General features: G+C 39.4%; 1 protein-coding gene across 4 annotated transcripts in view; it reads left to right on the forward strand.

The window, feature by feature from the left end:
- MCC (MCC regulator of WNT signaling pathway) overlaps nt 1–12,830 on the forward strand; it is a 223,927-nt gene that overhangs the window by 151,646 nt on the left and 59,451 nt on the right. For all 4 annotated transcript variants that reach the window (XM_074856975.1, XM_074856976.1, XM_074856977.1 and 1 more), the window contains one exon: nt 5,091–5,233. In XM_074856975.1, coding sequence (XP_074713076.1) covers nt 5,091–5,233 — 143 coding nt within the window. The remainder of the gene's footprint in view (nt 1–5,090; nt 5,234–12,830) is intronic.

The raw sequence follows: 12,830 nt of genomic DNA on the forward strand, positions 1-12,830 counted from the left end.
ACATGGTCTTGGACTGTGTGCTTGTGAATACAAGCGTAGTGATGACTGCTACCCGAACTGTGAATAACACAACAGCATGCTAGCTAGCTTTCAGATTAAAAACCTACTTTTTAATGGACAATTTCTATAAAGTTTTAATGTTTTAGCTCTTTTCAAATTTATTTTTTTTAAAAGCCCTCAAGTGGATAGAATATTTTTCTGGGTGTGTATTAAAACAAAATACAACCTTAAGGAATAAGCCATTAAACAAGCACAACTCATACTCAGTGTGTTGGCTGTGTTTAAGTACTGAGACAGACTCTGATGAAACCCCTTTACCTTTTCGTCTTTTTCTAACTGCATCACTTCCAAGTAGATGCTTCACTTAACATAATTTTTTGAACTTTTCCTCCCACTCCACAGAGATTCATCCAAATTCATATCATGTATCATGTCATTTTTTCCTCTACAAGCTCTGTCCAATGCATTTCTTCCTCACTAATGTGAATCAGAGATTCAGAAGGCATGAATTAAATAAGAGGTGTTTGAGGTTCTGCATAACTATATTCAGATGCTAGTGGGTCAGTATTAAATCCCTATTCTGCATCTGGACTATACTTGGAAAGGTAGCGCGTGTTTCATTTCAGCTGTCATGATAAGTGCTCTCTGGAACAAATAGCTTTTAGTACGCGTTTTGATAATACCTTCCCCATCATTTCATGAGGCATGTGAGACACTTTGGAAGAAAGGATCAGTGATTTGCAGAGCAGAGGTGATTTGGGGAACCACAATTCAAGTAATAGATGACAAATGGTGAAGATAGATAGTTGGATAGCCAGTGCTTAAAATTTTGTAAAAGAATGTAATTGATTACTGGTTGTTCTATCATGCTCATTTTGAAAACTGCAGTCTGTGCAGACCTGCTGTAGCATTTGCCTACACCCTTCTATTATTTCAGTAAAACAGCAGATCTCCTTGTCTCTCTGTTGTACAGTTTGGCAACGGAATGATCTCTTGAATGAAATTTGCTGTAAAGTACTGGTCAACCACAACTAATGTCTTCTTCCAGAAATCTTCCTGTGGTTATGAGAAGAAAAGTAGTGCTTTCTACTAGCTCTGTCTGGCACGGTGTCCTGGCTTTGATAATGAAAAATAGTGGATGTCTGAAGGGAGAGCAGAAGAAACACGTATAGAGAGTTGTCCTCTGTACTCCCACACTTTTCTGCTAACATCTGTGAGCAGGAGGCTGCATCGCTTAATAGTTCTCTATGGTTTTATCTTGCATGGATTTATCTAATCTTCTTCCTAATCCATCTGCATTCTTGGCATTTTCTACATCCTGTGACATTGAGTTCTGCAGTTTTATGATAGAACATGGGATTTAATAACATGGTGAATGTTTCAGCGAATACAACAAGAACAGACAGTTCACTACATCTCTCTTATCATTTCATCTCCTTTCACAAGGTACTCCTGCTTTCTCATTTTTTGTGCTTAGTCCTTATAATTTTGGAATTTTATAATAGCTCTAGACACAGGCTAACAGAGGCTGTGTTGCATCATTCTGGATTCTGTATTGCACAGCAGTAAGTCCCATTACAGCAGTAATAATTCTTTACCATCTTCTCAATTATTCAGAATATAGGGAGGAACAGCAGAATTTCAGTATAACAGTAAAACCAACGCTCTGTAGGCATGTAAGAACATGTGAACTTCACAAGAAGGCTTCAGTTTCTTATTTAACAAAGTAACTTGAAATAGAAATGCATGGTGTTCAGATGAACATTGAAATCGCTAATACTGTTGTATGATATCCTTATCTCACACGAATTAGTCCTGTGTGCTTGTATTCTTCTTTCACTTCAAGTATACACAGAATTATATACTGCCAGGCAGTTAATTCTGGCCATTCATGTTTTCGTGATTGAGGATTTGGAATGATGGATTTGAGTTTATATTCAAAATTAGATGAATGGATTACCACTTTAAAATCTGCCACTCCTTTTAATTAAAGTACTGTATTAGTTGTTAGCTTCAGCCTGTTAGACAGGTTTATCGTTGTAGCTCATTCAGGTGATGACTTGTATTCTTGGTGAACAATGCGATAGCCAGTGTTTGTCTCTGCAGGGCCTGAGGCACTGTGGGGTATCTTAGTGAGCACTGCTATTGGTGCTTCTTATTTTTGTACTCTGACTGAACACTGCAAATTTAACATAAAGGTTTGCACGGGTAGTGTTTCTTGTGCTAGGAGTTTGTGTATACTAACAGGCAGTATAGTGTTGAGATAATATCCTTGGGATAAAATATTTTTTCTCTTGTCATCCTTCTACCTCATACTCTTCTTGTTCTTGTGGTTGTTTCCCAGCATCAAGAGGTCAGGCAAAGGTGTTTCCAGGCATTGCTAATTTAGACTGTAATTGAAATAACCATTTTAGTCCATACCAAAAAACAGCCAGACGTCACTTACACTGAGGGCTGCGCTGGTAGCTTCTCTCCTGACCTCAGCAGTTGCTGATCTTTTGCAGCCTGTCAGTGGATTATCCCTGAGTTTGCTTTGTTAGAGAATTAGAGCTCTTAATGGTTTTGATCAGAATAAGTATGAGGCTGGAAGAGGGATGAGGAAAAGGGTGTAAGGTATTTGTCTTAAAAAGTTTGTGTGACTGGCATGCAAATAAATTGCAAGAGCTGCATGTGTACACCTTGGAAACAAATAGGAATTGGTGGCAGATGATTGTTCTGAGACTCAAAGAACACAGAAACTAAAGAGGATGATGAACAGTATCCCAGAAAAATACTTTAGCAATGGGTACCAAAACATGCATTTGTTTCTTTTCCCTTTTAAGCTTTGATATGAATGTGCCATAATAAGGAACAGTCATGTGTAACCAGAAGAATTTTCCATTGCTGCATTTTGGGATTCATACTGAACTATGTTTCCATTGTTTTTGCCTTTTTCAGTTGAGACTTGTCATGGCTGACCAGAACTTACAAGATGTAACTCTGTACCCACCTCCAAGGCACAGCAGTCCTTTGCATCATGTTCTGTCTTTCACAGAGGTTTCCTTTCTGCCTTTTCCAGATACTTTTGCCCAAGATTATCAAGAGCCTTTTTAAAAAAATCAAATGTGAAGCTGTTGTCTTATATTGCCAGGCTGATGGTGGTTCACAATAAATGATGGTTATCCTGAAAAATGGTGACTGAGAAATGGCTGGAGAAAACAGAAAGCAAGTCCAGTAATGTGACTGAAGTCCATTAACCAGAGTCCATATATGTCAAGATAGACAAATTCTGCTTTTCAGCGCACAGCTTAGAAAGACAAAAATTGTTGTGATAGGATTTTTATTTATTGTCGGAAAATAATTATTACACACTACATCTGAAACATCCTTTTGGTTTAAAAGAAGAAAAACAGTGCACATAATTGATTGATCTGGATTATGCTTAGGTAACATCAGAGGAAATTTAGGTCTGTCAGAGGAAATTTAGGTTTAGAAAGGCAGAATAAGCAACTCTTTTTATTGCACTTAAATCTGTTCTAAAGCTTTTGTTAAACATCTTCTCTGTGTTATTTCTGCACTTTGAAAGCCCTGGTAGTTCTTCAGCCAGATATGATGTTAAGATACAGAAACATGAGAAATAAGTTGTGGAATGATCCTACAATAGGTGTTATAATATACATGTATAACCATGTCAGTTGCCAACATGAAGTCTTAAAGACCAGGTGAACATTATCAGTCTTCCAAAACATGACCCTTTGCTCTCCTCTTCAGTGTGAAGATGTGGTCTGTTTGTCTCAGTGTAGGTGAAAGTGCTTCTTACTCCAGCTGGAGGAAGAAACTATTCTGTTGTAGTCTGTGGAAGGGTGCTCTCATATCTGGGCCACATTACAATGTGCATGTTCGTGGAACTTAAAAATACTTAAATTTAATTTTATTTAAAATTTAAAGGAAAAATGTTATCAAGCGTCAATGTAAATTTTAGTTTTCAAGCAGCCTTTTATGTAGAAGGTGTTCTCAAGCTGTGAGTGTCAGTGGCCAAAAAATATGAGGGCAAACTATGAAAATTCTGGCATACCTGTGAATTTTTATATTTATGATGTAAAGGGTTGAGGGAGTTACCTCTGTATAGAGTGTTTACTTGATTTGAAAAATTGAGTTTTGATGCAGTAATGTTGGAGGACCTCACAGATTACTATAAATTCTAGCCTTTAGAAATGTTACTAGGATCTTACATTGCAGGTCTTCAATTAATGAGTATGGGTTTTATACTGTCAGTTGGCTTGTGAGTTTTCTTTTAGTGACAGCATAGTACATACTGTTCTGCGATTGCAAGCAGGCTTGACTTTTCTGCAGGGGGTGAGAAGCAAAATGTTAGAAGTCTTGCTCTTTCCAACCACTATGAAGCATAACTTCAATCATCATGCACTGCTGGATTGTAGTTGCAGTAAGTTGTAATTGTTTAGTGTAAGTAGAGTGTTTGTTGGCATGAAGAGTAAGCCAGAGAGGCTGGATTTAAAATTCTCTTGGAAACCAAAAGGAGGATTTCGTGAAACGTATAAAAAACAAGCAGCCACGTAGCCTTTTAATTGTTCAAATAATTATTTTATTGTAGAGGATTAAAATAATAAAAAATATGCTATCTGAAAGTCTTATAAAAACAAATAGTTATACTAGAGAAGAAGTCATAACCTCAAAGTGTGGTTACTTTTCTTTATAATAATGTGATTTCTGCCTTAGGACTCGTTCTAATTCAGACCATGTTGGGAGGATCCTTGAAGATTCGTGATGCATCATGAATCTCACAGATTCAAAGATGAGATATTTATAGCTATTTGAGTTGTAAATGGTGATTTTGTTCAAGCAGGAAGGGCAACTTCTGCCCTTTAGAAAAAAATAATAATAAAAGTACACTGTATAGTCTTTCAGTTCCTAAAACCTTGTAATTACATACCTTTGTTTACCTGTCAGTATTTTGCATCTGTCCTTTTCTCTTGCTAAGGCACTGTTGGGTTGCTAAGTAAGAAAACCATTAACGGTGTGCACTTTTTCCTTCTATCTGATCTCTGTGAAGTTATTCATAAGACACTTTGTTCCTTGCTTCTCTGCTTTAGTGTGAACAATCCCACCTAATGAGAGAGCATGAAGATGTGCAGGAACGAACAACACTGCGCTATGAGGAACGAATCACAGAGCTGCACAGTATCATTGCTGAATTAAATAAGAAAATTGATCGACTACAGGGAACAACAATAAGGTACAGCAACAGTTCTTGGAAATTCTGGACCAATGCAAGAATGGTGCAAAATATGCTATGAATTATACTCTAAATATAATTTGACGATGATCTTAAGGTAGTTAGGCTTGTTATGACTGGTACTGAGTAGCTGCCCATATTTAAGGTATGTGTTCTGCAGAGTATCATCCCAAGGCTCAAAAGTGCTACAGTCTCTCTGGAAAAGTCACACTTTGCAAAGCCCTAACGAGCACTGCAGAGAGCTGCACTGTGCCATCCAAATATTCCTTTAATGTAACATTCATGCCAGGGTACCAGATAAGTGATAGCAGTGATGGATAAAGCATGTAGCCACCCAGCCTGCATCTGTGCTTTTAACTTTATTTTGTGGCATCCTGTAGATCACTTAAGCCAAATCACTTGTGAGAAATACAGCTGAAGTGGATTTCAGTAGGTTTTGGATCTACTTGTAGTGGTATTTGTGACAAAACACAGTGGTACAGAATCACATTGTTGCTTGTCCTTGGAGCAGCAAACCTTGGGTTGTTAGTCTAGGTCATTACTTGTTACTGTGTTAAAATAAACTTCACATTTGACTACAGGAAAACAGTTCTTTCTCCTCACTTTTACCCATTATTCTCAACTTGGAGAAAGTTGGACTAGAATGAGGAAGGAGCTGCTTAAAGTTTAGCTTGTAAGGGTGCAACCACTAGAATCTATGGATTTTCTGGAGAATGTCCAATTAGATCTGACACTCACAGGTAATGTTGACATCATGCTCTACCCATGTAGCAAACTTTCAGTTTTCTTTGCCGGTTACCTGCAATTTTTTGATCACTGCTTCATTTGTTCTTTCTTGTAAACATTTCACCTAGCACAAGGCAATGTTACAACTACTCACTTAACCTTTCATGAAAATACTTATATGCAAAAAGAAAAAGGTTTGGTGTACCATAAATAAGAGTAAGTATCATCATGAATATATACCACTATAAAAGCAGTGATAGAATCACATTATGTTAATGTTATTTAAGAAGAATACTGCCAGCTCTTGAGATCATTGTATCTAGTGGTGATCATGGTGAGATTTTTCACATATTTTCTAAACTGGTAGTACTTCTCTGAAAAAAATCCCTGTGACTCCCTTGTTCATTCATGCTTGATACCTCTGCAAACAACCTTCCCATTCATCTTGTTTTGAATCACCTTTCTTTTCAGCATGATTCTGGCTGCCCATCACACCTTCCTCTCTGGTAAAGCTCTACCAATTGAAAAGACTGGTTGAAAAGCAAAATCTGAGAAGCATGAGAGCTACATTGATAATTTTTTTCTTTAATGGCAGAAGAACTCTATGACATTTAAGAAAAAATTACATAGAATCCATAAAAAATGTTTGTTGGGAGTTCCTGTGTCAAGCTAAAGGCCAAGTGGTCTTCAATTAGAAAATACGGGAATCAGGCAGATGCTGTGAATGTTTAACCATGTCCACAAGCAAGTCAGCCATGTCATGTACAGGAAAGTGAGGCGTAAGAACGAAGCTTGGTGGGAAGCGCATGATGCTTCTCATGAAAAGTGCAGTTTTTCTGCACTTTCAGAGGGTGCAGGCTTCTGAAGGCATGAGAACAATACTGCCGCAACAGGTGCCACACCACTGTCATGCCCCTCTTCTTTCGTCTTACTGTATGAGAGCTAGGATGCCTCCACTGTTTTTATTTGTTCTGGGTTTTATTAGTAAGAACAAAAAAATTTAGTGGATCTTTTTATTTCCTTTGATGATTGGAATAGCTTGTTTACTTTGGCAGGCCAATAATTTGATGTATGGGGAACAGAGGAGTAATATTACTCCTAAAAATGGAAAGCAGAGGTAGAATTGGAGGGATTCCACAAGATTTGTAAAGACAACCGAAAGAAGAAAAACTGATACTTCCTGCTGTGACTTTCTGTAAATCAGCTCTGGGACCTACTTGCGTCACTCTTGAGAAGCTGTTCCATCCCACAGAGCAAGGGTGGTGTAATTGCTGTCCTTGCTGGGACAGGTGTGACTCACAGCACTCCACCCTTGGCTATGGGGACTGTGTGCCCAGGAGCTGGAACACAACAGTCCTGAGAGCAAAGGTTCTGGCCCCCTGCTAGGGCCTCAGCATTTATACTTTCCTCTAAACCAGAACACAGGAGGGATTTCAGTTTTGATTTGACTTTTGGATACCTGCAAGTAATACTGGGTGGAAGCTTTACTTGTGCTATCACAAAATTTAGTCTGTCTTTCTGGAAACATTTTTCTTGCATTTACATTAATTGCATAACAGATAAATGTGTCCCCAGTGCTGACACAGAGTTTGTTCAGTATTTTCATGTATCCTTTTTAGGCTGTAAAAATAAACTAACATGTAGCTTGATGTACAGCATGCTGCTTTATAACATTCTTGATGGTTCATTCCAGAACCCAAAAATATTCTGGAAACAATTAGAAGACGTTTCATGGAGGTTATTTGACTATCCTCCTTAAGCCGTATTGTTTTTAAATTTGTAGGTCTCTGCTTGAATGTGAGTAGTACCCTCAGAAAATAGGGCAGAAAGTAAGCAGAAAGAGTGTTTAAATCTGAATAAGGTATTGCCACAGTTTGAGGAGTGTTGGCAGGCTGATTAAGCTACTTAATATTCTCCATTCTGAGAATTTTTCTCTTTGTTTTTCGGTGTTGAGGTTTTTTTTCCCCTTGCAGTGTCAGAGGCTTCACACAGCTTGAAGTATAATAGCTTTTGCTCATGTGGCTTAGTAATGCCAGCTCTAGAAGAGATCTTAAGTCATGTATCAATGCCTGTGCCTGTTCCCAAGTATATCTGATATGCTGATCTTAGTAACAGTAATTTTACAAAAGTATTTTTAGACGTTTTCAGGGTTGTTCTAGGTTTATTAGCCATTTCTTGGGTACAAGTAGTTCCATGTGTGTGGCCATGTGAAGTTAGCTGCTGCTCTTGTGCTATGTTCTTCCAGCATTCTCAAAGGAAAATGAGGTCACCATGGTTGTGGGAGGAAGCCAACATTCATCTACAGTTGTCTCATCTTCCTGCTGTTGCTCTGGACAGCCCAGCTGGTTTGGAAGCCCAGCCTCACCAAAAAAAGCTGAAATACAGCTGTAACTGATTTGATATTAAGGCTAGAAAGAGATTTGCTCATACTCATATTGTGCAAGTAGATGAGCCTCTTGCTTGCCTAGTTCTTCATGTGTGATAGTGCAGAATTTACCCACTACCAGCTCAAGAATGTAGCAATTTGGGAGAAAAAGACACTAAAGAAGTGATCCACTAGCATGAGGATGCTTTAGAGACATAAACTTCAGCTCTTTTTTCTTGGAGAATTACAATTGTGTGACAGTGTCTTACTCTTCTTACCACGTTATTAGGGAGGGAGTGGGAGGAGGTGGCTAGTATTTTGCTTAAGGTTGTTTTAAAACTCAAGTCACAGGCTTTCGTCAAACTCTGCAAGACTGTTGGGTAGAAGAGCCTATGATGATTGTGCAGAGCACATTTTGTCATCTTCTTTTCAAGTGAACAGTTTTCACTGAGTGAGTGGTGCTAGCATGGGGCTCCTGTTAGCATGTCAGATGGATGCCAGTGGCCCTCTTACCCCTACTTCTGCTGTTTCAATTTGTAGAAGACAACGTTTTTGGATTGCAAAGGTTCTCTGTTCTTTGACAAGGTGTATGCCTACTCCCATTTTCTCTCCAAGTGTGTACAACTTAGAAGACAGCAGAGCTGATCAAATGGATCCTCCAAGTTGTAGAGTCATATTGTAAATACTTGGACATAAAGGATACACCTAGTAACTCTGAAGCACAGAAAAGATTTACAAATTACACAGTAGTGTGCTAAAAGGGAATTATGTCTGTGTTAAAAGTAAATATTCCTGACTTCAGAAGCTTTTAGTATTGCCTTAAATTCATTCAAACTCAGCTTTTCTTTTTCTTAATCATGTCTTTGGCAGGCAAAATCATCTGTGAGTTGGTTGTGCAGAAACAACTTTGGCCTATGACTCACAGTCTTTCTTAGATGTCAAATTAAGGTTCAGCAAAAGGAAAAAGGAAGAGATCAAATTGCTAAACCAGTGGTCATTTGGGTACATCTTTGCAACTCCAAAAATAATAGGCAACTTTAACAATACCAGACAGAAATACATGTTGAATATTGGTGCCTGCTAAGGATTATTTGAAACAGTTGTCAAGAAGCTTGTAACCTGTTGCTGTAAAACCATTTGTTCAGATTTACAGCTTTTAATCTGAAATATAATCAGAAAGTAGGTTGTATTGGAGTTAATGAGGAAGAAGGAGGGTGAATAGACTACAGCATCACAAGAAATAACACATGGCATTTTTAGTCATATTTACACGATGACTTGGAGGTCTCATTCTAGCTTCTGAATATGTGCTAGGTGGAAGCTACTTGGATTCAATTCAAATGTCAGTGTGAGTGTGGTAGTGTTGGCTTCAGCGTACGATGCACAGCCCCACCTGCCTTAAGTGACTAATTCTCATGTTGTTTCAAGTATGACCTAAAATATGAAACTATGCCCTGTTTGCAGCCATGAAAAGAATGTGCACCCTGACAGCATCCTTGCAGTACTCGTCAGTGGTGTGGAAGGATGATCTTGATAAGGACACAGAGTGTATCATCAGTAAATTCGCAGATGGCACCAAGTTAAGCGGGAGTGTCAATCTGCATGAGGATAGGGAGGCTCTACAGACAGACTTGGATAGGTTGGATCGGTGGGCCAACGTCAACGGGATGAGCTTCAACAAGGCCAAGTGCCAGGTCCTGCACTTGGGCCACAACAACCCCATGCATCGCTACAGGCTTGGGGAGGTGTGGCTGGAGAGCTGTCTGGAAGAGAAGGATCTGGGGTTTCTAATCAACAAGCAGCTGAACATGAGCCAGCAGTGTGCCCAGGTGGCCAAGAAAGCCAACGACATCCTGGCTTGGATTAGAAATAGTGTGAGCAGCAGAAGTAGGGAGGTGATAGTCCCCCTGTACTCTGCACTGCTGAGGCCACACCAGTGGTATTGAGATTTTGGGCACCTCAATACCAGAAAGATCTCGAGGTGCTGGAGCGAGTGCAGAGGAGGGCAACGAAGCTGGTGAAGGACCTGGAGAACAAATCCTGTGAGGAGCAATTGAAGGAGCTGGGACTGTTTAGTTTGAGGAGGAGAAGGCTAAGGGGAGACCTCACCACTCTCTACACCTACCTGAAAGGACATTGTAGAGAGGTTGGTGCTGGTCTCTTCTCACAGGCAGTTAGTGATGGAACAAGAGGGAATGGCTTTAAACTGCAACAGGGGAGGTTTGGACTGGACATTAGGAAAAAATTTTTCACAGAAAGAGTGGTCAGAGAGTGGAATAGGCTGCCCAGGGAGGTGGTGGAGTCACCATCCCCGGATGTGTTTAAGGGTCATTTGGATGAGATGTTGGGGGATATGGTGTAGGGGAGAACTTTGTAGAGTAGGACTGATGGTTGGACTTGATGATCCCAAGGGTCTTTTCCAACCTGAATGATTGTGTGATTCTGTGATGCTGAAAGTGCAGCATTTTACTCACTATTTGATCAAGTTTTTCTCAGTGTCTGTGCAGCAGTTTTGATCCTTGGTTGCACCCAAACATGAGGAAAGTAATAGATGCAGATGTACCTGTAAAACACACTTTTTTGCTCCAACATTGATCCCAGGCCAATCACAGAATCACAAAATCATCCAGATTCGAAAAAATCTTGAAGATCATCTAGTCCAATGATTAACCTAACACTGACAGTTTTCAGCTACACCATATCCCGAAGCGCTATGTCAACATGAAATCCAGTCTGTGTTTAGAACAGCTTGATCTGATCTTAATTGCCTCCAACTCAGGATGACATTCTAGCAACTGGGAACCATCAGGACCTGTAGGAGAACAAATACCTGCTTTCTCCAGCCAGGCCCTAGATGATGGCAGCAACAAGCAAGTTGTAATACCTCCACCTTCTGGATGGTGTAGCAGCAGTTCAGCAGCTAGTCATCATCAACTGCTGAGCTCCTTGCATTTCCAGTGCCACCAGAGGACTCTTCTACCATTTTGGGGAAAGGGTATTCTTAAACAGTACCTTCTGTTACTGCCAACTTCAGTTTTAAAGGCAGAATTTATATTTGTGGTACATCGTTCCCCTCAAATTTTTGCTTGTGTTTTTAGCCCTCAATCTACCCCCTGTGAGACTGGTGGTAGAGAGATGGACTGCCCTTGCTGTCTCTTTACCAGAAGTGGATTTCTGATCTTTCTGGTAAAGTCTTAGAAGCATTAGTTCGTTCAGAAACTGACTTCTGGCTTGAGCCGTTGGAATGGTGTGAGTCCTGCCATGTGACATACCTTTAAGCTGCCCGGAGATGCTGAGGGTGCTTAAACTAAGAAAACAGCACTAGTGCTAGCTAGATGAAGCTGTGCTGGATTTTAAACAGAAAATTTGTGCAACAAGAGCTAAAGCAAGGGTGGTGAGAAATTATTACTGTGTATGGCATTGTTCTATGATCAGTACAGTCTCTTGACCATTTGTAGAGGTAGTTCAGTTTTTAAAAATGTAGGACTAATTGTTTCATAAATGAGAAGATTGATTACCTTCAGATCAAAAAAATGTAACTGAGTGCTTGGTAATTGTTTTTGTCTAAAGCTAATTACTACTGGCTTGTGCCATAGCTAATAATAAATGAGTTCATGGAACATTAACTCATGCTTAAGTGTCTTCATTACACTGTTTTAATTCCTGCTATTCATAATTCAGTTCCCACACTTTCTTAAATGTTTATTGCATGGTACCTTAAAGACCTTTCTTTGATCTAAATCTCAATTTTAACCAGCTGACCTACATTTTTGTTTAATAAATAGTCACTAAGCACTTCTGATAAAGTCAAACTTTCATTACGCTGAAGCAAATGTAGGGGGTAGAAGAGCATAATAGTTCCTGTAGAAATTGCATCTCAGTACCTTGGGGAACCCTTGCCTGGCAAGCAAGCTGAAATTCGTTTTCGAGTTGGCCTGGTTCGTAAATTGTGACCTCTGCTACTTTGAGATCAGACTTTACTTCTGTCATTGTTCCCTGTATGTATGGGCCATTGTCTCTGCTATTTTGCCTGGCAAACCCAGGCACACCTCCAGGCTAAATCCTGCAATATTTCTGCAAGAAACACTCGTTACCATATAGCATGCACACGGCAGATTTAACATTACAGGTGCCCCTCCCAGATGCAGATGGCCAGATAGCTCTTTGCTATGTCTTACTGTTTCCAAATCTAGACAGTTCCATTCTCGCACATTTCTGCCGAATCTGCAGCAAAATGAATCTTTGCATCTGATTTAGTGTGTAACAAAATGATGGCTGTTTGCTTACTTATCAGAGTGGCTCTGCACCTGAGTAAGCTGGTGTTTTTCTCATGTTTAAAATACATACTTTAATGTCAAAACAGTTATTAGAGAAGTAAAAAAAAATAATTCTGGGTCAAATCAGCAAGTGGATCAAAAGAAAAAATGTGTGCAAATGTTCTCAGACAAAGCTATTATTCATTTACTTATCTTCTTTCCCAGTGCTTTGAACTCTCTGTGTGGAGAC

Source organism: Strix uralensis, chromosome Z (genome assembly GCF_047716275.1).
Source record: "Strix uralensis isolate ZFMK-TIS-50842 chromosome Z, bStrUra1, whole genome shotgun sequence".
NCBI lineage: Eukaryota > Metazoa > Chordata > Aves > Strigiformes > Strigidae > Strix > Strix uralensis.